This window comes from Zea mays, chromosome 1 (assembly GCF_902167145.1).
Source record: "Zea mays cultivar B73 chromosome 1, Zm-B73-REFERENCE-NAM-5.0, whole genome shotgun sequence".
Lineage (NCBI taxonomy): Eukaryota > Viridiplantae > Streptophyta > Magnoliopsida > Poales > Poaceae > Zea > Zea mays.
The window spans coordinates 234,170,587-234,197,566 of record NC_050096.1 but is presented as its reverse complement, the minus strand read 5'-3'; the positions used below and the strand labels follow the sequence as shown (position 1 = coordinate 234,197,566).

Here is a 26,980-nt window from a genome sequence, read left to right as displayed (position 1 = left end):
TGAACTGGAAAGCACCGAAGGATGTTCGTGGGATCAAGAGCTTCATTGGGATGGCCGGATATTATAGGCGTTTCATCGAAGGCTTCTCAAAGATTGCTAGACCAATGACAGCGTTGCTAGCGAAGAAAGTTGAGTTTAAGTGGACCCAAAAGTGTCAGGAAGCATTTGAAGAACTGAAGAATAGATTGACTACAGCTCCTGTGTTAGTCCTGCCTGATGTCCACAAGTCATTCTCAGTATATTGCGATGCTTCGTACACCGGATTGGGATGTGTGCTGATGCAAGAAGGGAGAGTTGTAGCATACTCATCTCGACAGCTGAAGATCCATGAGAAGAATTACCCCACACATGACCTGGAATTGGCAGCAGTGGTTCATGCTTTGAAGACCTGGAGACATTACCTGTATGGGCAGAAGTGCGACATCTACAAAGATCATAAGAGTCTGAAGTACATATTCACCCAGTCAGAGTTAAACATGAGGCAGCGAAGATGGTTGGAATTGATCAAAGACTATGAGTTGGAGATACATTACCATCCAGGCAAAGCCAATGTTGTTGCAGATGCTCTGAGCAGGAAGAGTCAAGTTAATATGTTGGCCTCGTACCCGATGCCGTATGAGTTAGCCAAAGAGTTCGACAGACTGAGCCTTGGTTTCCTGAACAGTACGCAAGGAGTGACAGTGGAATTAGAGCCCACCCTAGAGCGGGAGATCAAAGAAGGGCAGAAGGATGATGAAAACATCAACAAGATCCGGCAGCTGATCCTAGAAGGAAGAGGCAAAGACTTTCGAGAGGATGAAGAAGGAGTAATCTGGTTCAAGGACCGATTGTGTGTTCCCGACCTCAAACCTATCCGGGAACTGATCCTCAAGGAAGCTCATGAGACAGCCTACTCCATACACCCAGGGAGTGAGAAGATGTACCAGGACTTAAAAAGGAGGTTTTGGTGGTATGGTATGAAAAGGGAGATCGCAGAATATGTCGCCATCTGTGATAGCTGTCAGAGAACCAAAGCGGAGCATCAGAGGCCTGCCGGATTGTTGCAGCCATTGCGGATTCCTCAGTGGAAGTGGGATGAGATCGGGATGGATTTCATAGTTGGCCTACCTCGTACCCGGGCCGGCTACGATTCTATCTGGGTGGTTGTGGACCGCTTAACAAAGGTGGCCCACTTCATACCTGTGAAGACGACATACACCGGAGCAACGTTAGCTGAGTTATACATGTCACGAATAGTCTGCCTTCATGGTGTGCCGAAGAAGATAGTGTCAGATCGAGGAACGCAGTTCACGTCTCATTTTTGGCAGCAGCTACAAGAAGCTTTGGGCACACATCTGAACTTCAGCTCAGCTTATCACCCACAGACAGACGGTCAGACTGAAAGAACTAACCAGATCTTAGAAGATATGTTGAGAGCCTGTGCGTTGCAAGACAAGTCAGGATGGGACAAAAGGTTACCTTATGCAGAATTCTCCTACAACAATAGTTACCAGGCCAGCTTGAAGATGTCACCGTTTCAGGCACTCTATGGACGGAGTTGTAGGACTCCGCTGCACTGGGACCAGCCTGGAGAGAGACAGGTGTTTGGCCCCGACATCTTGCTTGAAGCCGAAGAGAATATCAGAATGGTTCGGGAGAACCTGAAGACAGCCCAGTCAAGGCAGCGAAGCTATGCGGACAGAAGGAGAAGGGAACTGAGTTTTGAAGTGGGAGACTACGTCTATCTGAAGGTGTCACCTATCAGGGGAGTCAGAAGGTTCGGAGTCAAAGGCAAGCTAGCACCCCGGTACGTCGGACCATATCAGATTCAAGCCAAGCGTGGAGAAGTGGCCTACCAGCTCGACCTACCAGAGAGTTTGTCAGCAGTGCACAATGTGTTCCATGTGTCACAATTGAAGAAGTGTCTGCGAGTACCAGAAGAACAGTTGCCAGTGGAAGGTTTGGAAGTCCAGGAAGATCTGACATACATAGAGAAGCCAACGCAGATTCTGGAGTTTGCAGACAGAGTCACCCGGAGGAATACCATCAGAATGTGCAAAGTCAGATGGGGTCACCACTCTGAGGAAGAAGCAACCTGGGAACGAGAAGATGACCTGAAGGCCAAATACCCTGAACTCTTTGCTGACCAACCTTGAATCTCGGGGCGAGATTCTTTTAAGGGGGATAGGTTTGTAACACCCTGAATTTGGGGGTATAAAATTTCTTTGCTCATATTCACAAATTCAGGTGTTACTTCCTTTTCTCATCCTTCCTAATTCTTTTCTCTCTCATTTCTATAGGAGCTAAGTGCTTATTTTACTTGTAACCATAGTTTATTATGTTAAACCATAGTGGAGTATGAATTGTTGCATCATGTTGAACCCTAGATTTCACTTTTGTTTGGTGCATAATTCTCAAAAGGTCTAATTTGAATTTGGGGCTCATTTGAATTTGAATCAAATAGAATAAATAAAAGAAAAGGGAAAAACAATTCAGAATAAAAGGAAAAGGCAAAGCAGCCCACTTACCCGCCCTCCTCGGCCTTTCGGCCCAGTCGGCCCACCCCGCGCGCGCCTCCTTCCCCCCCTTCTCTCTCTGCGCAGCGGGCCCGGCCTGTCGGCGCGCCCGCCTTCCGCGCACCCGCCTCCCTCTCCCACTGCTCGTCCGGCCCTACCCGTCGGCGCCCGCCTTCCCCGCGCGCGCCCGCTCCCTCGCTCTCTCTCTGCCCGTGGGCCCAACCCGTCAGCCCCGCTTCTCTCGCGCCCGCACCCGCTTTCTTCTCTCTCTCTGCGTCGCGGGCCCGGGCTGTCAGCCCCGTCGTCCCCGCGTAACCGTCGCCGAGCTGCTCGCGCCCACCTCCCCCGCGCCCACGTCGCGCGTGGAACTCGCCCCACCTCGCCCTCGGCCACTTGTGCCCCGAGCCCACTCGCCCTCACCCTCTCCCCCCATTTGCGCCCAGTAGACCCTCTCTCCCCCCCTCGCTGCGCGCACGCAGAGCACCGCCGCCATAACCCCGCCGTCCCGAGCTCGGTTCTTCGTCGCCGTTGGAGCTCCGCCGCGCCCTTAGCCCCGGTGAGCTCCGCCCCGACGCCCGCAACTCGGAACGCGCCCCAATTCCCTCTCCCCCTCCCTATTTCTCTCTGCCCGCGCTCACCCGTCGTCCGCCGTGCAGCCGCCACCGTCGACCCGGGTCCCCGTCGCGTCTCCGTCGCCGCCGAGGAGTCCCCGGAGCCCGCCTTGAGGTAACGGACCTCTCCCGCCCCTATCGCCCTTTGTTTTGCTCTCTGTTGCGTTTGATTGCTCGCCGGAGTAGAGTAGCCCCGCCGCCGAGCCGCCCCGCCGTGAATCGCCCCCCTCCGGTGCCTCTGCCCTGACCCAGACCCCACCAATGGAGTCCCCGTGCCCTCCCTAGCCTCCCCGACCACTCGGATTGCCCCAGAGCCCCGCCAATCGCCCGCGCCCCTCGTCTCCGGCGAGCCCTCCGCCGCGGGGACGAGCGCCGCCGCCCAGCTAGCCGTAGGGAAGACCCAGGCCGCCCATCCGATCTCCGCCGTTCAGCCCAGATCGGGCGGCCCTGATTCAACTCGCCCGGACCTAATCCTGGCCGTCCGCCAGCGATCCAGCGGCCCAGGCCCACTGCCCCCTCATCCCGTCTCTCTGCCCGCTAGGCCCCACTTGTCAGCTCGCCCGCGCGCCCGCGCTGTCCGCCCGGCCCCGCCCGTCAGTCCGCCCGCGCGCTCTGCCTGCCCGGTCCCGCTTGCCAGTCGCCCGCGCCCGCGCTGTCCGCCCGGCCCCGCCTGTCAGTCGCTCCCGCCGCCGCGCGCCCGCGCGCCCGCCCGCAGGATCTAATCCTGGCCGTAGATCTGAGATCCAACGGTTGTAGGCGCCCGATACCCCTTCGCCCGCGCATGTTCTTAAAGAGCCCCCCTGTTTTCTGGAAATTGCGCCCGCCGTCCCTGGTTTCTCGCAGTTAAGTCCCTGGCCCTTTTATTTAATTCAAAATAAGTCCTTAGGGTATAATTTTAACCCCTAAACTTGTAAAATTCATAACTTTGTCATATGAACTCCAAATTAGGTGCTTCAAATTGCAAAATGTTCATAATATTATTATCTATCTGTTTATGCAATGTTTCCCTGCTGTTTCCATGTATTAATTAATAGGTAATCACTAGGATAGGATTAAGACTATTGAAACCTTATTTAAGATAATTGGAAATGAGTAGACTTTAATAATAGTTGGATTACTTAAGTTTATGGACTTAAACACTTAAGTTTAGGAACTTAAACCAGATAATTACTTAATCCCACCACTAACTTTGACCTGATTAGTGGATAGTGAATCACTTTGTGTAGTCCTCTACCCCAGACCTAGGGAACACTAGAGTGCCTATCCCTTTTCTGTTATGAACTTGTGACCCCTCTCTGCTGCATATGTTTGGTATATTGTTTTCTGTTTGTTATTTTCCCAAGTGCATAGTGTGAATGATTGCTTTGCGTAGACAACGAGCAGTCTGTGTTTCCCGAGGCAGTTGCAGAGGAAGCCCCTGATCAGCAGTTTGGTGAAGGCAAGTGTCCTCTGTCCCACTATGTCCTATTCATTTATAACTTACTACCCCGCATTACTCACTGGAAACCTAAGGATTGACTAGCTTTACACTTTACTTTGTCCTTGATGACCTATTGGGTTGTTATGGTTAGCACTTTGCTATTGCTTTAACATAATCAATGAACATGATGTGACTATTTATGATACTGTTATCCTGTTGATGTTGATGATCTTGTGATACTCTAGGGGGCTCAGGCTGTTTCCTGAGTACCTCTCCGTAAGGACTGGTTCGTTGAGAGACCACCCGGGATAACAGTGCAACCATGAGGGTGAAATGGGATGCCCTTAGCTGATTAATTAGATGAACTAGAGGTGTAGTTGCTTAGCCGTCGTGCCGTCAATGGGGTCCAGGCACAGTGCTTGCTCTGCCGAGGCTGAGTGCCGAGGTTCTTTCGTTTTGCTCTTTGTTAGTCACTCTCCTGCGGGGAGGGGTACTGTGTTTATCAAACTGGAGAAACCTAACGGGCAGCTACGATCTCTAGGGAATCTTTGTAAAAGCTACGTAGTGATGCCCTGCCGGACCACCTAGGTAGTGGTCAATGGGGAGTAGCTCTCCCCGGGTAGAAAGGGAATCATGACTCATGGGTAAAGTGTGCAACCTCTGCAGAGGGTAATGAAACTGATATATCAGCCGTGCTCACGGTTAAGAGCAGCCTTGGGATCCTCTTTGATTAGAGATACAGATGGTTCGAGATACAATGGTTATGATATGGTTTTGGTTCGATTATGATGGTGTTGTTCCTCAATGAGGAAATGGTTCACGGGTTGGATAATGCTAAAATCTGGCTTCTACTAATGATAAATACCTGACCAACTAAAAGCAACTGCTTGAGCCTAACCCCACATAAAGCTAGTCCACTTCAGCCAAACGGGACATTTGCTGAGTACGTTGATGTGTACTCATCCTTGCTTTACCACAAAACACCAGGTTGTCCGCATTGTAACCACTGCTCAGGAGAAGGCGAAGCCGTGGAAGGAGACTTCCAGGAGTTCCAAGACTACGATGAATTCTAGGTGTGGGTTGGCGGCAACCCCCAGTCAGCTGCCTGTGGAGGCTTTATCTTTACTGCGTTTCGTTTAGCACTTTGATTTACCTGTTAAGACAATGACTATGTGGATGTCTATGACTCTATGATGTAATAAGTACTCTTTTATGTTATTATTCGAGCATTGTGTGATGATGTTCATTTATGTAATCGCTGTGTACGTGAGTTCTGATCCTGGCACGTACATAGTTCGCATTCGGTTTGCCTTCTAAAACCGGGTGTGACATAAGTGGTATCAAAGCCGTGCTGACTGTAGGACCGCTGACCTAGAGTAGCACTGGTCGTACTAAGGACTATTGACCTTCCCTCTCACCTTGACCTCTGTTGTTACTTCAAAAGTCGGTCACCTCGACCAACCCTATGTTTTACTATCTATCTATACTATACCTTGTTAAAATTTTTATCTTATTCTATCTTTGGTTTATTCACTTGTCATATTAGTTCTGCTCTTACTCTTGTGCTTACGGTGTCTTTTGTAGATGGCTCGTCTTAGACACACTGCACGTAAGTCGGTGATTCCTTTCCTGCCGTCTCGACTTGCGGAGCGTCCTCTGCACCGCACCGTGTCCGGACAGTCGAGTCACCTGGAGAGGCTGCACCACCGCTTGCGTGAGGAGCAGGAACGCCGGCGCTAGCACGGAGAGCAGCAGGGCTCTTCCTCCCCACCCCAGCGAGAGGTGGATTCAGTGAGGCCCCGTTCCTCTGTTGCCCAGCTGGAGGCGCCCCCTGCACCACCGCGGGACGTCCCGGCTGTTGGAGGAGCTACTGGAGGAGATCCTGGAGGAGATCCCGACGACGACGACTCAGACCACAGTACGGAGTCCTCTGAGCCGCAGGAGGCGGAAGGATGGGTCGCCCGACCCATCACCCGTGACGCCGCTCGCGGTTGTCACTTCCACGACGCACTCGACACCTTGCTGCGCCAGGCTTTCGACCGGCACACCTGGTCGATCGAGTATCGTTGCGTAGTCTACCAGCACAGTCGCAGGAGGTACCCGGACCGCTGGGAGGCTACCTGCCTAGTTCGCCGTCCGGAGGATGACCTCCGGGGTGCGGAGGCCGTTTCGGAGCACTATTCCATCTCCGAGAGGGACACTGCAGAGGCGGCTATGCAGGATGCAGCACGACGTGCACTCTCTCAGTACTGTTCTTTGTTCGGTGGCGTGGCCGACGGTCTTAACCTTCGGTACTACCCCCGCCGCCCTACTGGCAGCACAGAGAGTGTGGTTGTTTCACCTGTTGGTGAGGCTAACCCTAGGTTGAGCAGCACAGTCAACCTAGTCGCAGTGCTTAACACGGAGCTGGATCACTCTCTGGACGAGCTAAGCAGGGCTCGAACGGAGATTGCGGAGTTGCGTGCTGAGCTGGCAGAGCGCCATCACCAGGAGGGTGGTTCTCCCGCACCTGTTGGGACTCAGCACCCATACCGCTCACCGCCACGTGGTCACCACACTTATGGTTCCCCTGTCTGTAAGACCAGGATAGATCTGGATCCTTAGATCGTTAGCGTCGGATTTTGTAATAATTCTTAAGTCAGATGTCTCAGTCTTAGGTAGTCAGTTTAGTTTGCTTATCAGTTGCTTCCATTTAGTTTAGTTTGCCTATCAGTCGCTTTCATGCTTGTTATGATGAACTTGTACTGGATTTGAATCTTTGTAATGACTGTAGCCAACATGCGGGTTTCCCCTGCAGTTTGGCTTAGCTAGTAATATTAATGAAGTCAGTTGTTTAGTTGGGAAGCCATTTACTCTTACTTTCCTTTCTTATCTGAGAAGCTGTGTTGAATCATAATGAGGATCAGTGAAGCTCTTTTGTTCACTCAGTGTCATGAAGAATTCTGTATTCTCTTTTCTTATGCTGAAAGATTGTGAGATCAATGCTGATGTGTGAATGTCTTCCACAGATGTCTGACAACAGGCGTCGATGCAACAGGCGTGCTCAGCTGGAGCAGCATGACCAGCAGGAGGAAAATCAGAGGCAGCCTCCCCCACCACCCCCGATGTCAGTGGAGCAGATGTTCTTGATGCAGACCCAGGCAGTGCAGGCCATTGGGCAGACTCTGGCAGCCATGCAGCAGGCTCAACAGCAACCCCAACCCCAATTGCAAGTGCAGATGCCCCAGATGCCACGAGATAAGCGTGGTGAGTTCATGAGAGGGCATCCTCCTACCTTCGCCCATTCTGCTGACCCCATGGATGCAGAAGACTGGTTGCGCGCAGTGGAGAGGGAACTGCGCACCGCCCAATGCGACGACAGGGAGAAGGTTCTGTATGGTCCCCGCCAGCTGAGGGGAGCAGCCCAGTCCTGGTGGGAGTCCTACCTCGCCACACATGCTGACCCCGAAGCCATCACTTGGGAGGAATTCAGCGAGAGTTTCCGTCGGTACCATGTGCTAGAGGGACTGATGATCGTGAAGAAGGAGGAGTTTCTGGCTCTGAAGCAGGGACCCATGTCTGTTAGTGAGTACAGAGACAAGTTTCTGCAGCTATCTCGTTATGCACCCGAGGATGTCAACACTGATGCCAAGAGGCAGTACAGGTTCATGAGAGGTTTGGTGGATCCCCTGCATTACCAGCTGATGAATCACACCTTCCCCACCTTCCAGCACCTGATCGATAGAGCAGTCATGACTGAGAAGAAGCGTAAGGATATGGAAGATCGGAAGCGCAAGATGAGTGGACCCCAGTCCGGAGGCACCAGCCGTCCACGTTTCTCAGGCAGTTCATCTCAGCAAGGCAGACCTGGTCACCCACAGGGATATCAGAATCAGAATCAGCGTCCGCATCAGCAGCAGTTTCAGAGACAGTACCCGCAGCAGCAGCAGCAGTATCGTCAGCACAACCAACAGGGAGGTAATCAGTATCAGAAGCAGAACAACCAGGCACCTCGCCTTCCTGCCCCAGCAGCGAATCAGAGCAACCAAGCAGCCCCAGCACAAGGAGGCAGAGGATGTTTCCACTGTGGAGAACAAGGCCACTGGGCGATGCAGTGCCCAAAGAAGATGGCGCAGCAGCAGACCAACCCCAATGCTCCAGCAAGGCAAGGTGTACTGCAGCCGGCAACAGGCAATCGTAACCAAGCATACAACCGCGGAAAGGTGAACCACTTGGAGGCCGAAGCGATCCAGGATGCACCAGATGTGGCAGTAGGTATGTTCTCAGTCGAATCTCATCCCGCAAAAGTGCTATTTGATACTGGTGCAACTCATTCATTTGTCACTGCAACATGGGTAGAACTGCATAACATCTCAGTAGAGGCAATGATGCCACCCATGAGGATTAATTCGGTTGGTGGCAAGGTGCAAACAGATAAAATATGTTCAAACGTAATGGTGGAAATAAGGGGGATAGGTTTCCCCAGTGACTTAATAGTAATAGGCACCCCTGGGATAGATGTCATTCTAGGGATGAACTGGTTAATGAAGTATGAAGCAAATGTTAGTTGTGACAAGAGGACCATAACATTGAAGTCCCCGTCAGGAGAGGAGGTAGTGGCCGAGCTAAGGATGCCTAAGTCAGAAGAGGGAGTCTGTCATCAGATTTCAGTTGATAGTAAGGAGCCCAACCCGCTCGAGACTATCAAGGTTGTGTCGGACTTTCCGGATGTGTTTCCCGAGGAGCTAACGGGCATGCCACCCGAGAGAAAAGTCGAATTTGCCATAGAGCTTATCCCTGGTACCGCCCCCATTTCAAAAAGAGCCTATCGAGTGTCTGGACCAGAATTGGTGGAACTCAAGAAGCAGATAGATGAGATGTTAGAGAAGGGTTACATCAGGCCAAGCACCTTGCCTTGGGCCGCTCCAGTGTTGTTTGTAGAGAAGAAAGATGGTACCAAAAGGATGTGCATAGACTACAGAGCCTTGAATGAAGTCACTGTCAAGAACAAGTACCCCCTGCCAAGGATAGAAGATTTGTTCGACCAGCTCAGAGGCGCCAGCGTATTCTCGAAGATAGATCTAAGATCTGGTTATCATCAACTCAGAATCCGACCCTCGGATATACCGAAGACGGCATTCATCACCAAGTACGGGTTATATGAGTTCACGGTTATGTCCTTTGGTTTGACAAATGCGCCAGCCTTCTTTATGTACCTGATGAACAGTGTGTTCATGGATTATCTGGACAAGTTTGTGGTAGTGTTCATCGATGACATTCTCATATACTCTCAAAGTGAGGAAGATCATGTAGAGCATTTGAAGATGGTATTGCAAAGACTTCGAGAGCATCAGTTGTATGCCAAGCTGGGCAAATGCGAGTTCTGGATTCATGAAGTCTTATTTCTGGGTCACATCATAAATCAAGATGGGTTAGCAGTGGATCCAAAGAAAGTAGCAGATATCCTGAACTGGAAAGCACCGAAGGATGTTCGTGGGATCAAGAGCTTCATTGGGATGGCCGGATATTATAGGCGTTTCATCGAAGGCTTCTCAAAGATTGCTAGACCAATGACAGCGTTGCTAGCGAAGAAAGTTGAGTTTAAGTGGACCCAAAAGTGTCAGGAAGCATTTGAAGAACTGAAGAATAGATTGACTACAGCTCCTGTGTTAGTCCTGCCTGATGTCCACAAGTCATTCTCAGTATATTGCGATGCTTCGTACACCGGATTGGGATGTGTGCTGATGCAAGAAGGGAGAGTTGTAGCATACTCATCTCGACAGCTGAAGATCCATGAGAAGAATTACCCCACACATGACCTGGAATTGGCAGCAGTGGTTCATGCTTTGAAGACCTGGAGACATTACCTGTATGGGCAGAAGTGCGACATCTACACAGATCATAAGAGTCTGAAGTACATATTCACCCAGTCAGAGTTAAACATGAGGCAGCGAAGATGGTTGGAATTGATCAAAGACTATGAGTTGGAGATACATTACCATCCAGGCAAAGCCAATGTTGTTGCAGATGCTCTGAGCAGGAAGAGTCAAGTTAATATGTTGGCCTCGTACCCGATGCCGTATGAGTTAGCCAAAGAGTTCGACAGACTGAGCCTTGGTTTCCTGAACAGTACGCAAGGAGTGACAGTGGAATTAGAGCCCACCCTAGAGCGGGAGATCAAAGAAGGGTAGAAGGATGATGAAAACATCAACAAGATCCGGCAGCTGATCCTAGAAGGAAGAGGCAAAGACTTTCGAGAGGATGAAGAAGGAGTAATCTGGTTCAAGGACCGATTGTGTGTTCCCGACCTCAAACCTATCCGGGAACTGATCCTCAAGGAAGCTCATGAGACAGCCTACTCCATACACCCAGGGAGTGAGAAGATGTACCAGGACTTAAAAAGGAGGTTTTGGTGGTATGGTATGAAAAGGGAGATCGCAGAATATGTCGCCATCTGTGATAGCTGTCAGAGAACCAAAGCGGAGCATCAGAGGCCTGCCGGATTGTTGCAGCCATTGCGGATTCCTCAGTGGAAGTGGGATGAGATCGGGATGGATTTCATAGTTGGCCTACCTCGTACCCGGGCCGGCTACGATTCTATCTGGGTGGTTGTGGACCGCTTAACAAAGGTGGCCCACTTCATACCTGTGAAGACGACATACACCGGAGCAACGTTAGCTGAGTTATACATGTCACGAATAGTCTGCCTTCATGGTGTGCCGAAGAAGATAGTGTCAGATCGAGGAACGCAGTTCACGTCTCATTTTTGGCAGCAGCTACAAGAAGCTTTGGGCACACATCTGAACTTCAGCTCAGCTTATCACCCACAGACAGACGGTCAGACTGAAAGAACTAACCAGATCTTAGAAGATATGTTGAGAGCCTGTGCGTTGCAAGACAAGTCAGGATGGGACAAAAGGTTACCTTATGCAGAATTCTCCTACAACAATAGTTACCAGGCCAGCTTGAAGATGTCACCGTTTCAGGCACTCTATGGACGGAGTTGTAGGACTCCGCTGCACTGGGACCAGCCTGGAGAGAGACAGGTGTTTGGCCCCGACATCTTGCTTGAAGCCGAAGAGAATATCAGAATGGTTCGGGAGAACCTGAAGACAGCCCAGTCAAGGCAGCGAAGCTATGCGGACAGAAGGAGAAGGGAACTGAGTTTTGAAGTGGGAGACTACGTCTATCTGAAGGTGTCACCTATCAGGGGAGTCAGAAGGTTCGGAGTCAAAGGCAAGCTAGCACCCCGGTACGTCGGACCATATCAGATTCAAGCCAAGCGTGGAGAAGTGGCCTACCAGCTCGACCTACCAGAGAGTTTGTCAGCAGTGCACAATGTGTTCCATGTGTCACAATTGAAGAAGTGTCTGCGAGTACCAGAAGAACAGTTGCCAGTGGAAGGTTTGGAAGTCCAGGAAGATCTGACATACATAGAGAAGCCAACGCAGATTCTGGAGTTTGCAGACAGAGTCACCCGGAGGAATACCATCAGAATGTGCAAAGTCAGATGGGGTCACCACTCTGAGGAAGAAGCAACCTGGGAACGAGAAGATGACCTGAAGGCCAAATACCCTGAACTCTTTGCTGACCAACCTTGAATCTCGGGGCGAGATTCTTTTAAGGGGGATAGGTTTGTAACACCCTGAATTTGGGGGTATAAAATTTCTTTGCTCATATTCACAAATTCAGGTGTTACTTCCTTTTCTCATCCTTCCTAATTCTTTTCTCTCTCATTTCTATAGGAGCTAAGTGCTTATTTTACTTGTAACCATAGTTTATTATGTTAAACCCTAGTGGAGTATGAATTGTTGCATCATGTTGAACCCTAGATTTCACTTTTGTTTGGTGCATAATTCTCAAAAGGTCTAATTTGAATTTGGGGCTCATTTGAATTTGAATCAAATAGAATAAATAAAAGAAAAGGGAAAAACAATTCAGAATAAAAGGAAAAGGCAAAGCAGCCCACTTACCCGCCCTCCTCGGCCTTTCGGCCCAGTCGGCCCACCCCGCGCGCGCCTCCTTCCCCCCCTTCTCTCTCTGCGCAGCGGGCCCGGCCTGTCGGCGCGCCCGCCTTCCGCGCACCCGCCTCCCTCTCCCACTGCTCGTCCGGCCCTACCCGTCGGCGCCCGCCTTCCCCGCGCGCGCCCGCTCCCTCGCTCTCTCTCTGCCCGTGGGCCCAACCCGTCAGCCCCGCTTCTCTCGCGCCCGCACCCGCTTTCTTCTCTCTCTCTGCGTCGCGGGCCCGGGCTGTCAGCCCCGTCGTCCCCGCGTAACCGTCGCCGAGCTGCTCGCGCCCACCTCCCCCGCGCCCACGTCGCGCGTGGAACTCGCCCCACCTCGCCCTCGGCCACTTGTGCCCCGAGCCCACTCGCCCTCACCCTCTCCCCCCATTTGCGCCCAGTAGACCCTCTCTCCCCCCCTCGCTGCGCGCACGCAGAGCACCGCCGCCATAACCCCGCCGTCCCGAGCTCGGTTCTTCGTCGCCGTTGGAGCTCCGCCGCGCCCTTAGCCCCGGTGAGCTCCGCCCCGACGCCCGCAACTCGGAACGCGCCCCAATTCCCTCTCCCCCTCCCTATTTCTCTCTGCCCGCGCTCACCCGTCGTCCGCCGTGCAGCCGCCACCGTCGACCCGGGTCCCCGTCGCGTCTCCGTCGCCGCCGAGGAGTCCCCGGAGCCCGCCTTGAGGTAACGGACCTCTCCCGCCCCTATCGCCCTTTGTTTTGCTCTCTGTTGCGTTTGATTGCTCGCCGGAGTAGAGTAGCCCCGCCGCCGAGCCGCCCCGCCGTGAATCGCCCCCCTCCGGTGCCTCTGCCCTGACCCAGACCCCACCAATGGAGTCCCCGTGCCCTCCCTAGCCTCCCCGACCACTCGGATTGCCCCAGAGCCCCGCCAATCGCCCGCGCCCCTCGTCTCCGGCGAGCCCTCCGCCGCGGGGACGAGCGCCGCCGCCCAGCTAGCCGTAGGGAAGACCCAGGCCGCCCATCCGATCTCCGCCGTTCAGCCCAGATCGGGCGGCCCTGATTCAACTCGCCCGGACCTAATCCTGGCCGTCCGCCAGCGATCCAGCGGCCCAGGCCCACTGCCCCCTCATCCCGTCTCTCTGCCCGCTAGGCCCCACTTGTCAGCTCGCCCGCGCGCCCGCGCTGTCCGCCCGGCCCCGCCCGTCAGTCCGCCCGCGCGCTCTGCCTGCCCGGTCCCGCTTGCCAGTCGCCCGCGCCCGCGCTGTCCGCCCGGCCCCGCCTGTCAGTCGCTCCCGCCGCCGCGCGCCCGCGCGCCCGCCCGCAGGATCTAATCCTGGCCGTAGATCTGAGATCCAACGGTTGTAGGCGCCCGATACCCCTTCGCCCGCGCATGTTCTTAAAGAGCCCCCCTGTTTTCTGGAAATTGCGCCCGCCGTCCCTGGTTTCTCGCAGTTAAGTCCCTGGCCCTTTTATTTAATTCAAAATAAGTCCTTAGGGTATAATTTTAACCCCTAAACTTGTAAAATTCATAACTTTGTCATATGAACTCCAAATTAGGTGCTTCAAATTGCAAAATGTTCATAATATTATTATCTATCTGTTTATGCAATGTTTCCCTGCTGTTTCCATGTATTAATTAATAGGTAATCACTAGGATAGGATTAAGACTATTGAAACCTTATTTAAGATAATTGGAAATGAGTAGACTTTAATAATAGTTGGATTACTTAAGTTTATGGACTTAAACACTTAAGTTTAGGAACTTAAACCAGATAATTACTTAATCCCACCACTAACTTTGACCTGATTAGTGGATAGTGAATCACTTTGTGTAGTCCTCTACCCCAGACCTAGGGAACACTAGAGTGCCTATCCCTTTTCTGTTATGAACTTGTGACCCCTCTCTGCTGCATATGTTTGGTATATTGTTTTCTGTTTGTTATTTTCCCAAGTGCATAGTGTGAATGATTGCTTTGCGTAGACAACGAGCAGTCTGTGTTTCCCGAGGCAGTTGCAGAGGAAGCCCCTGATCAGCAGTTTGGTGAAGGCAAGTGTCCTCTGTCCCACTATGTCCTATTCATTTATAACTTACTACCCCGCATTACTCACTGGAAACCTAAGGATTGACTAGCTTTACACTTTACTTTGTCCTTGATGACCTATTGGGTTGTTATGGTTAGCACTTTGCTATTGCTTTAACATAATCAATGAACATGATGTGACTATTTATGATACTGTTATCCTGTTGATGTTGATGATCTTGTGATACTCTAGGGGGCTCAGGCTGTTTCCTGAGTACCTCTCCGTAAGGACTGGTTCGTTGAGAGACCACCCGGGATAACAGTGCAACCATGAGGGTGAAATGGGATGCCCTTAGCTGATTAATTAGATGAACTAGAGGTGTAGTTGCTTAGCCGTCGTGCCGTCAATGGGGTCCAGGCACAGTGCTTGCTCTGCCGAGGCTGAGTGCCGAGGTTCTTTCGTTTTGCTCTTTGTTAGTCACTCTCCTGCGGGGAGGGGTACTGTGTTTATCAAACTGGAGAAACCTAACGGGCAGCTACGATCTCTAGGGAATCTTTGTAAAAGGTACGTAGTGATGCCCTACCGGACCACCTAGGTAGTGGTCAATGGGGAGTAGCTCTCCCCGGGTAGAAAGGGAATCATGACTCATGGGTAAAGTGTGCAACCTCTGCAGAGGGTAATGAAACTGATATATCAGTCGTGCTCACGGTTAAGAGCAGCCTTGGGATCCTCTTTGATTAGAGATACAGATGGTTCGAGATACAATGGTTATGATATGGTTTTGGTTCGATTATGATGGTGTTGTTCCTCAATGAGGAAATGGTTCACGGGTTGGATAATGCTAAAATCTGGCTTCTACTAATGATAAATACCTGACCAACTAAAAGCAACTGCTTGAGCCTAACCCCACATAAAGCTAGTCCACTTCAGCCAAACGGGACATTTGCTGAGTACGTTGATGTGTACTCATCCTTGCTTTACCACAAAACACCAGGTTGTCCGCATTGTAACCACTGCTCAGGAGAAGGCGAAGCCGTGGAAGGAGACTTCCAGGAGTTCCAAGACTACGATGAATTCTAGGTGTGGGTTGGCGGCAACCCCCAGTCAGCTGCCTGTGGAGGCTTTATCTTTACTGCGTTTCGTTTAGCACTTTGATTTACCTGTTAAGACAATGACTATGTGGATGTCTATGACTCTATGATGTAATAAGTACTCTTTTATGTTATTATTCGAGCATTGTGTGATGATGTTCATTTATGTAATCGCTGTGTACGTGAGTTCTGATCCTGGCACGTACATAGTTCGCATTCGGTTTGCCTTCTAAAACCGGGTGTGACAGCCATTAGTCTCATCAAATACAACATCGCTAGAGACTTCAACCAAACCCGATGATTTGTTGAAGACCCTATACGCCTTTGTATTTGAGTCATACCTTATTAAAAACCCTTCTACAGCTTTGGGAGCAAATTTGGAATGTCTACCTTTCTTCACCAATATGTAGCATTTGCTCCCAAATATACGGAAGTAAGAGACATTGGGTTTGTTATCGGTAAGGAGTTTGTAGGAGGTCTTCTTGAGGAGACGATGCAGATATAGCCGGTTTATGGCGTGGCAAGCTATGTTTACAGCTTCCAACTAAAACCGCTCGGGTGTCTTGAACTCTCCAAGCATCGTCCTTGCCATGTCGATAGGCGTCATGTTCTTCCTCTCTACCACACCGTTTTGTTGTGGTGTGTAGGGAGCGGAGAACTCGTGCTTGACGCCTTCCTCCTCAAGATACTCCTCAACTTGTAGGTTCTTGAACTCGGACCCATTATCGCTTCTTATCTTTTTCACCTTGAGCTCAAATTCGTTTTGAGCCCTCCTTAGAAAGCGCTTGAGGGTCCCTTGGGTTTCTGATTTATCCTGCAAAAAGAATACCCAAGTGAAGTGGGAAAAATCATCAACAATTACTAAACCATACTTACTTCCCCCGATGCTAAGATAAGCAACGGGTCCGAAGAGGTCCATATGGAGAAACACTAGTGGTCTTGATGTTGTCATCACATTCTTGCTGTGATGAGTGCTTCCTACCTGTTTCCCTGCCTGACAAGCTGCATAGGGTCTATCTTTCTTGAAACATACATTTGTTAGTCCTAACACATGTTCTCCCTTTAGAAGTTTGTGAAGGTTCTTCATCCCAACATGTGCTAGACGGCGATGCCACAGTCAGCCCATACTAGTCTTAGCTATTAAGCATGCATCTAGATCGGCCTTAAATGCTAATGAACCATCACTCCTTCTAAAGACAGAAACATCAACATTTGTAAACAAACAATTGTAGCCCATGTGGCACAATTGACTTACAGACATGAGGTTATATCCTAATGACTCTACTAAAAATACATTTGAAATAGAGTGCTCGCTTGTGATGGCTATCTTTCCCAAACCTTTGACCTTGCCTTGGTTCCCATCTCCAAAAATAATCGTATCCTGGGAATCCTTGTTCTTGATGTAGGAGGTGAACATCTTCTTCTCCTCCGTCATGTGGTTTGTGCATCCGCTGTCGATTATCCAGCTAGATCCCTCGGATGCATAAACCTGCAAGGCAATTTAAGCTTGGGTTTTAGGTACCCAACTCTTGTTGGGTCCTACAAGGTTAGTCACAATAGCCTTTGGAACCCAAATACAAGTCTTGTCTCCCTTGCATTTGGATCCCAACTTTCTAGCAGCCACTTTTTCATTCTTACATAAGAGCGCAAATGAGGTATTGCAAGCATGGTAAATGGTAGAAGGTTCATTACATACTCTCCTAGGCACATGATACACAACATTACTTCTCTTAGGCCTACTTCTACCATGCACAAAAGTAGAGCTAGAGGCAAACATAGCATGTGAATCAAAAGCATCATGATCATAACTCCTATTATAATTGGAATGACTAGCAAATTTCCTATTATAAACGAAAGCATGATTCTTTTGATTACTACTAGCCATAGGGGCCTTTCCTTTCTCCTTGTTGGGAATGGGAGTCCTTTGGCTTGTTAAGTTCTTGGCTTCCTTTCGAAAATCAAGCCTAGCCTTAATTGAGGGGTGTCTACCAACAGTGTAGGCATCCCTAGCAAATTTTAATTGATCAAAATTAGTCTTGCAAGTCTTAAGTTGAGCATTAATACTTGCCACCTCATTTAATTTGGTGATAGAAATAAGGTGTTCATCACACGCATCAACATTAAAATCCTTACATCTATCACAGATAACAACATGCTCTTCACAAGAACTAGATTTATTGGCTTCCTCTAGCTTAGCATTTAAACCATCATTCAAGATCTTTAAACTAGAGACGGATTCATGACAAATAGACAATTCAGAGGATAGCATTTCATTCCTTTTAATCTCTAAAGCCAGAGATTTTTGCACACTAACAAATTTATCATGCTCCTCATATAAAATGTCCTCTTGTTTTTCTAACAATCTATCCTTTTCATTTAGAGCATCAATTAATTCATTGACCTTTTCTACCTTAGCTCTATCTAAACCTTTGAATAAGCTAGAGTAATCTACTTCATCATCACTAGAATCATCATCGCTAGAAGTAGAGTACTTAGGGGTATCTTCAACACTTACCTTCTTCTCCTTGGCCATGAGACAAGTGTGGCGTTCGTTGGGGAAAATTGAAGACTTGTTGAAGGCCGAGGCTGCCAATCCTTCATCGTCGGAGTCGGATGAAGAGCAGTCCGAATCCCATTATTTGCCAACGTGCGCCTCGCCCTTCGCCTTCTGGTAAGTCTTCTTCTTCTCCCTCTTCCCATGCTTTTCTTGTTCCTGATCATTGTAATTATCGAGGCATTGTGCTATAAAATGACCAGTCTTACCGCATTTGAAACAGGAGCGCTTCCCCTTTGTCTTATTCTTGTTGGGGTACTCCTTGCGTCCTTTTAGTGCGGTCTTGAAGCGCTTGATGATATGCGCCATCTCATCTTCGTTGAGGCCCGCGGCCTCCACTTGTGCCACCTTGCTTGGTAGTGTCTCCCTGTTGCTGGTTGCTTTGAGGGCAACTGTTTGAGGCTCGTGGACGGGTAGTGTACCGTTTAGAGCATCGTCCACATATCGAGCCTCCTTCAACATCATGCGCCCGCTCACAAACTTCCCAAGAATCTCCTCGGGCGTCATCTTGGTGTACCTGGGATTCTCACGAATAAGGTTGATAAGATGGGGGTCAATTACCGTAAATGACCTTAGCATTAGTCGGATGACGTCGTGGTCCGTCCATCTTGTGCTTCCATAGCTTCTAATCTTGTTGACCAGGGTCTTGAGCCTGTTGTATGTTTGTGTTGGCTCCTCTCCCCTGATCATCGCGAACCTTCCTAGCTCGCCTTCCACCAACTCCATTTTGGTGATCATGGTGGCGTCGTTTCCCTCATGTGATATCTTGAGGGTATCCCATATTTGCTTGGCGTTGTCCAAGCCGCTCACTTTGTTGTATTCATCCCTGCACAAGGATGCTAGCAAAACAGTAGTGGCTTGTGCATTCTTATGAATTTGCTCATTTATGAAAACGGGATTGTCAGTACTATCAAAATGCGTTCTGTTTTCAACAATCTCCAAAATACTAGGATGGAGAGAAAATAAGTGACTACGCATTTTGTGAATCCAAAAAGAATAGTCTTCTCCATCAAAGTGTGGAGGTTTCCCAAGTGAAATTGATAGCAAATGAGCATTAGAATTAAATGGAATATGAGAATAATCAAATGAATAGTTTTGATTCACTGGTTTTTTCTTTGACGAGGAATCATCGTCATCTCTTGGTGAAGATGAAGAGGCATCGCTGTCGTAGTAGACAATTTTCTTGATGCGCCTCTTCTTCTTCCCATCCCTCTTCTTGTGACTTGAGCCTGAGTCAGTAGGCTTGTTGTCTCTAGGCTCATTGAGGAAGGACTCCTTCTCCTTGTCGTTGACCACCATTCCCTTTCCCTTAGGATCCATCTCTTCGAGCGATTAGTCCCTTACGTGAAGAGAACGGCTCTAATACCAATTGAGAGCACCTAAAGGGGGGGGGGTGAATAGATGATCCTGTAAAATTCAACACTAATAGCCACAAAACTTAGTTATGAAAGTTAGAACGGCTAAATAGCTTGAAGCGAGTTCTTGTGAACACAGACAATCAAAGAAAGAACAATCACAAGAGACACGCGATTTTATCCCGTGGTTTGGCCAAGTAACACTTGCCTACTTCCATGTTGTGGCGTCCCAATGGACGAGGGTTGCACTCAACCCCTTTCAAGTGATCCAATGATCAACTTGAACACCACGGCTTTTCTTCCTTATATCTTTTCCCGTTTGCGAGGAATCTCCACAAGTTGGAGCCTCTCGCCCTTACAAGATTGATCACAAAGAACGCACAAGAGTAAGGTTGGGAAGAGCAACACACACAAGACTCAAAAATGCAGCACACCAACGCACACAAGTGAAGACTTGAGCTCAAATGACACACAGGGAGTTCTCGACTCGAATAGAGCTCAAATCTCTAACACAACAAAGCAAATGCGCGGGAGCAGAGTCTGGATGCCTTAGAATGATTAGTGAAAGCTTGGGTGACTCCTCTATGCGTGTAGGGGTCCCTTTTATAGCCCCAAGGCAGTTAGGAGCCGTTGGAGGCCAACAAGGAAGGCCATCCTTGCCTTCTGTCGGGTGGCGCACCGGACAGTCCGGTGCGCCACCGGACAGTCACTGTAGACGGTCCGGTGCCGATCTCCTTCCTATTCTGGCGCAGATGACCGTTGCTCTATCGGGCCAGTTGGCGCACCGACACTGTCCGGTGCACACCAGACAGTCCGGTGCCCCCTGCCGACCGTTGGCGCGGGCCACGCGTCGCCCGCAGATTGCGCGACCGACCATTGCGCTGGCGACCGTTGGCTCACCGGACAGTTCGGTGCACCACCGGATAGTCCGGTGAATTATAGCCGTACGCCTCCGATTTTTCTCGAGAGCAGCCTTTTCACCGGAGTCCAGCCTGGCGCACCGGACATTGTCCGGTGCACCACCGGACAGTCCGGTGTGCCAGACTGAGCTGAGTTTGGCTGCACCGAGCCAACTCCTATGCAATTCTTTTATTTTCTTCTTTTCTCTGTTTCTAACACATAGACAAATGTATTAGTACACAAAAACCAATGTACTAAGTCTAGAAACATACATCATGCCTTGATTTGCACTTTTTCAATCTTGGGCACATTTAGAACTTGGAGAATATGTGTTGGGCACTTAATCACCAAAACAATATAGAAATGTCCCAAAGGCACATTTCCCTTTCAGAAGTGCCATCCCTCTCCCTAGAAGGCCTCAGGATCCTCCTTTTATAGTCGCAAGGAGGAGGCCCAGGTGTACAAGGGTTGTTGTGTTATTGTTGTGGTTAGAGGACCTACGTCCGAGCCCTATAGCGGTATGGCCGGTGGGATGCCCCTCGTCCTTGTTGTCGTCTTTGGTCAAGAGAAGGACGCCAGATCCCTACACCCTGGGTGATTGAAACAGTGGTCGGAGTGGGGGAATGGTACCTTGTATTCGCGCCCTGGCCACCGTTGTGTTACATTAAGAGCTTTGACATGCTTGGTTTCGCTCTTATTGATGAGCTATATATGGATGTGATCCTTTAGTCTCTCCCTCCAAGCTATGAGCCATTCGTTCCAAACTTTCACATAAATATCATGGAGAAGACCCTGCTGAGTTGCATAGGATGCTTAGGATAGATGAGGAGAACATTAAAAAGAACTAATGATGGTTCAAAAGGATATAAAGAAGCAAAAATGCTTTATGAATGGTAAGGGCAAGGCCAAAGATGAGTCTTAAAGATAAATGCAAAGCCCAAGTCTAGCCCTTCATCTAAAAAATACTTCCATTATGGCGACCTTGGGCATTAGACTAGAAATTACAAGAAGTATTTGGAAGACAAGAAAAAGAAGGGAATTGAGACTTCTACTTTGTGTATAAATGTTATTGAAATTAATCTTGTTGTTTCTTCTAGTAAATCATGGGTATTTGATACTATACCAATGATTCATATGTGCCAATCATTGCAGGGGCTAAAATAGACTAGAATTTTTGCAAGATGCAATATAAATGTATGTGTGTGTGTTGGCTATGGGTAAAGGTTGTTGTTCTGGTTGTTGCCACTTATCATTTGATGTTACTATCATCACTCGAAGAATGCCATACCCCCAAATGCCGCCAAGATGCCTTCTAAGAATCCTATTAAAATAAATTACCAGGGGCTAGTTGTTGCTGGACTCGTGCTCCCAAGACCCCATGTCCCAAGAACCAGCCTTGGATTTAGCTAATGTAGAGACACCATGCAGAGGGCTTGATCTTGGGGCCATGAACGAATAAGGCTATTTCAACCACCATCTTTTGTGTCAACATCCTAAAACATAGGGGCCTAGCATGCTTTATACTTAGGAACACTATAACACTTTTCTACTGACCGCCCATGGCCCCTTACATGTCCCTAGGTTCGTAAGGCCCCTAGCCTCACAATCCTAGTGGCTCAGACCTTGGGCCTTCCGAGAAGGCAAAATGGCTCTTAAAACCTCTAAGTGTAGGAGCACATGCAACACCAAAGAAAATAGTTGGCCTCACCCTAAGGACATGACGACCCTGAAGATATAGTATTGTGGTCATAAATCTACTTCTGATAGCAGTAGGGCACTAGCATTCTAGATAAGGCTTTCATACATCACATTAAATATGATGAGCAGTGATGCGCGGTGTTGTAGACAAAGAGGCACATTGTTGCCACAATATAGGCAATAGTCATACTTAAATACCAATATTTGATACATGCCTTCAACCTTGTAGTCATGCTTACGCCCGCTAGTGTACTAGGTAGTATTATAAAGTACAATCTACTACACAATTCAAGTTACCAACTATGACATATCCAACAACATGGACTAAGTACTTGTAAATATGATGGGTCTTACCTACCTTTAAAATGGGTATGTCTGCCACTGTAGTAGGGCATCCTCGACACTATGGCGCAACCAAAGGCATAACATTACATACAACTCCATGACTGATAAAGTTAGAGTTGTTGGGTCATAGATGACTAGAACCCACAGTCTAGCCAATATATAATCATTACTCCTCCCAACGGAGGAGAGGACCGGGGACGTTGCCAGGCCGAGACTCACCATCTCGGCCACACCACCTACAACTCAGGACTAGTACCAACGTTCGTTGTAACCCTCTCTTGGGATGTGTTTGGTTGGATGTACATGGACGGTTGCAATGGGACAGCCACAGTTTTTATAATGTTTGCGTGAGAGTCATGTGAGGGCGAGTTAATTACCAGAGTGATTTTTTGTGGTTGCGTGATCCAAAAAATCGAGTAAACGGTATCGACCCCACCTCATCCTACTTTGATCTCAAACCAAACTTCCATATTCTAGCGTATCTAGTTGCTGGTATTAGCTTTATGTAGTCGCTAGTGTTAGTTTTATAGGTAGTACCATCTCGATCAATCAACATATGTACTTCCTCCGTTTCTTTTTATTAGTCACTGGATAGTGCAAATTTGCACTATCCAGTTACTAATAAAAAGAACCGGAGGGAGTACTGGCTAGTAGTGGTAGCCATGTTGGAGACGACTTATTATAGGGCAGGTGAACTGTGCTGACTTTGAAGCAACTACGTGGCAGGAATCACCTAGCTAGTTTCTCATTCTATAAAATCGCCGTCACTTTTAGGTAGAGCCGTTGAGCATTGGCGCAGCTGCAATTGCAAAATGACGCGTATGGATCCTTCCTGGCCTTACCATTATCAAAATATCAAGCTACTTTGTTAGTAAAACATGGCATTTCTGCTCCATCGCTCTCTCATGTCGAGTAACGGAGAATGGTACTAGAGCCATTTTCCATTTGGTTGTTTTGTCTTCCCCATTCAACTGTGTGCGCGGCGATAGAAGTAGTAGCTCTAGAATTATAAAAAACAATCGATGCAAAATTATTCCTCTATAACAGCAATGATACACTACCATCTGTACACAGCCGGGATGAACACCGACGAGGTTGGCGGGAGTGCACTGCACGTCTGCACCTGCGCAAATACTACCAGCAAGCAGGTCCAGCACTCAGCCAGCCAAAAGAATCCAACGCGGCGACGAACGAATCACAGCTTCAGACCGAACTTGCAGTTGCTGGCCTTGATCTTGATGGGGCTGCTGACGTCCATGAGCCTGTCGACGACGAGGTCGCAGCGCACCCTGGACGTGACCTTCCAGAGCTTAAAGGTGCCGAGCTCGACGCGCACGGGCACGTCGGCGCGGAACACGAGCGGCACGGCGCCCGTCCGCTGCGCGTCCCGCATCCCGGCCACGGCGGCGCCGCCCAGCTGCACCTCCCCGGCCATGGCCAGCGCCAGCACCGTGGTGTTGCGGTGGCCCTGGTAGAAGGGCGGCAGCGCGCCCCGCGCCAGGCGGTACGACTGGTACCACACGCCCAGGCTGGACCCGGGCTCGTACTGGATGGCGATGCGCGAGTTGGGGTTCGCCGCCGTCACCGCCACGTCGAACCCGGCCCGCGCCGTCAGCGTCGACGGGTCCACCTGGAACGTGGAGACAGAGAGCCGGTCCACCGAGTACCGCGGCGCCTTGGGGTCCAGCAACAGGTACAGCGCGCCCGCCGCCGCCGCGGCGAGCACCGCCAGCACGACCGCGGTTATCACGGCGCAGCAGAGGAACCGGCAGCAGCAGCCCCGCCCGCGCCGCTTCGGCGGCGGCAGCGGCGGCGCCGGTGGCGCGGCGCGGCGCGGCGGCGGAGGCAGAGGCCCCGGGACGTAGACGTAGCCTCGTTGTTGCTGTTGTTGGTGGTGGTTGTTCGCGCGCTGCGCTGGGTCGCCCTTGTCCGACCGGAACGAGCCTCCCGGCACCAGCGGCGTCGTTGGCCGATTGCCGGCCTCCAGGTCGACAGGGTGGATCCTCTGGTGATCCGCCATGGCCAGAGCTGGCAGCCTGGCACGTGCAGGTGCGCCACCCGCTGCTCTGCTTCTCCACACGCCCTGCCTGCACTGCCTTTGCTTGGAACCTGGCCTCTCTGTTTGTGGAATCCTGGCTGCTGTGCTGGGACCTCGCGCGGTTCGCTCTCTATATAGGCGGCGCCACTACGGAACGACGGCGAGGAGGTGGAAAGGCGGTTGACTCGTCTGTGAGGGGCAGTGCAGCTGCGCAGGTGCGACTGCGATAGGGGTTTATGCGTGGTGCGACTGCGATAGGACATAGGAGGCGGGGACGTGAAGTCTCCACCTGCCCCCAACGGCACGCTGCCCGCCACTGCGCGTCGTCCAGTGTGTGCCGGGGGCGCGGCGCTTTTCGCTTATTTTACTGCGCTGGCGTGCGGAAGGAGCGGTGGCTGCCTGGTGGCTTGCCGAGACGCGTCACCGTGGTTCGGCGCCACGTTCCTTTTTTAAAAGGGGTGGATTCAGTGACTGATCTAGAAACAGATAAACCATAAAGGCTGCAACAACTAAAATTGAACCATGACCAGCCATCTAATAACAAAGTCGTTGAGAGCACATAATTAATACTAGTCGCAAATACCCTTCGCTGCAGTGCATGCAAACACGTTTTCCTCGTCACACGCCGAGACGCGTGGGGGGCACCGGGGCTCTATCGCGCCGGTGTGCATGCCATTAACAAAGACACCGATTGAAGGGAGAGAAAAAAATAAGGAAAAAGAAAGCAGGGAGAATGAAGGAAAAGGGAGAAAGATACATGCACGTCTATCGAACGGTGGTTGAGCGACGCTGATACCAAACTGGTGCGGTGAGCTGAAAACGACGCGACTTGTGTTTGGTCAAACGAGTGACGCCGAAGCTTCGCTTACGTATCCTCGAGATCGAACCAAAGATTCGACAGCTGATGATTAGGTAGTTTTGGAGTTTGTTGTTTTCAAAAATTTTTTCCCTACAAACTTCCTTTGCATCAGAAACGTAAAAAGAAGGTTTACTTGAATAACACGGTAATTGCAGGGGCTATTCGGTCGCCGACTCGCCGGATAAGATTTGTCTTGTCCTTACCGGCAAAGGTAAGCCTTACGAGTGTTAGCTGTGTCCTCCACACGAGCTAATTAACATGAACAGAAGTAGTGTTAATCTTAGCCGTCCGTTCACGTTTTTGATATAGACTATCCTAACCGTTGGTTGCAGCTCCTGGTCGTGATAGGGATCTCCAACCTTAACAGAACAACAACAACGACGACAACAAGACCCAAGACGCCGCTGCCATTGCCAGAACAACGCGACGAAAGATGCCGCCGCCATCGCCGCCGGCAGTCATAAATAACAACAACGACAATATGTCTACATATACCTGTCTGTAGATTAGATCTACTCATCATCAAGGTTTTTTCAGTACGGATTGATATTCTAGGGGCTTAAAAATTGATCGTAAGCACCACAGAATCTAACAATGGTATCAAAGCCACCTAAGCCCCCTAGATCTCCTAATACACGTGATTTGATATCACAAAAAAAATCTCGGGTCAAAGTGATTAAGATCCGATAATCTTCACTGCTTAATCACCCGAGAACATTAAGATCATATCAAGAACGGAAAGGTTAGAAGAACTGCTTAATCTTCACCGCTTAACCCACATTTCATGGATCAAGCCAACAAAGACTGGCCATGATAACATGAATTCGACAGGTTAGGGTTAGGGTTACCTAACTCAAATCAATAAATCCGTGTCACATAGACCGATAAAAGGCTCTGGATCAAAGATCCACGACCAAGAACATAATAAGAAAGAGAGTAAAGGAATGCACATATCACATTAGGGTTTAGAAAACCCTAACCATTTCCCCCAATCGTGACTAGATCAAGTGCACATGCAATGTCCAAAGAGCGCCCATGACGTTTTTTGACCGAATCCGCACACATTCAACATAAAACACGCAAGGAGACTCGGATCCACGCATATAAGCCCTCCCAAAATCGATCCCACGTTACATTAGTTCACATTTCTTACATACATACATCACAGAGAGTGGGGATCAAGTTATAGAGGTAGGACCCAGACACGCACTGTTCACATAAAATGTCCAAGATGACAGATGTTCTTACCTCGCCGACCAGCTAGAACCACCACCGGACCCAACTAACGGCGGCGCCCACCCGTAGGGACATGCTCGCCAGTGGTGAAGCTTGTGGGGCCCCCACATGGCCGACCAAAGCAATTGACGCCGTAGAATACAGTGAGGTGGGGGAACAGTGATTACCAGAGAAATGCAAGAGACAAAGAGGAACATAGACAAAGAGAGAACCAACCAAGCGCCTGTTGTCGGGGATATGATCCTCGACCCCTAGGGCCCATCAGTCAGCGAGCACACTGGGGAAAAGGACTCTGGCAAATGGGGCCCGCTGGTTAGTCGAAAGGGATAGGTAACGTCTATCCTAAAAGAACCCACCCTCGGACAAACCCCGCGGCACCGAGCACGAGTTTGGGCGTGGTGAAATCGGATAGGG

At 49.9% G+C, this 26,980-nt stretch overlaps 1 protein-coding gene across 1 annotated transcript; it reads right to left on the bottom strand.

Annotated features, from left to right (window-relative positions):
- Positions 1-23,457: 23,457 nt before the first annotated feature.
- On the bottom strand, positions 23,458-24,689 carry LOC100383182 (uncharacterized). The gene has a single exon (NM_001175846.2). The coding sequence runs from the start codon at positions 24,451-24,453 to the stop codon at positions 23,629-23,631; it is 825 nt and encodes a 274-aa protein (NP_001169317.2). The 5' UTR covers positions 24,454-24,689; the 3' UTR covers positions 23,458-23,628.
- Positions 24,690-26,980: the final 2,291 nt, after the last annotated feature.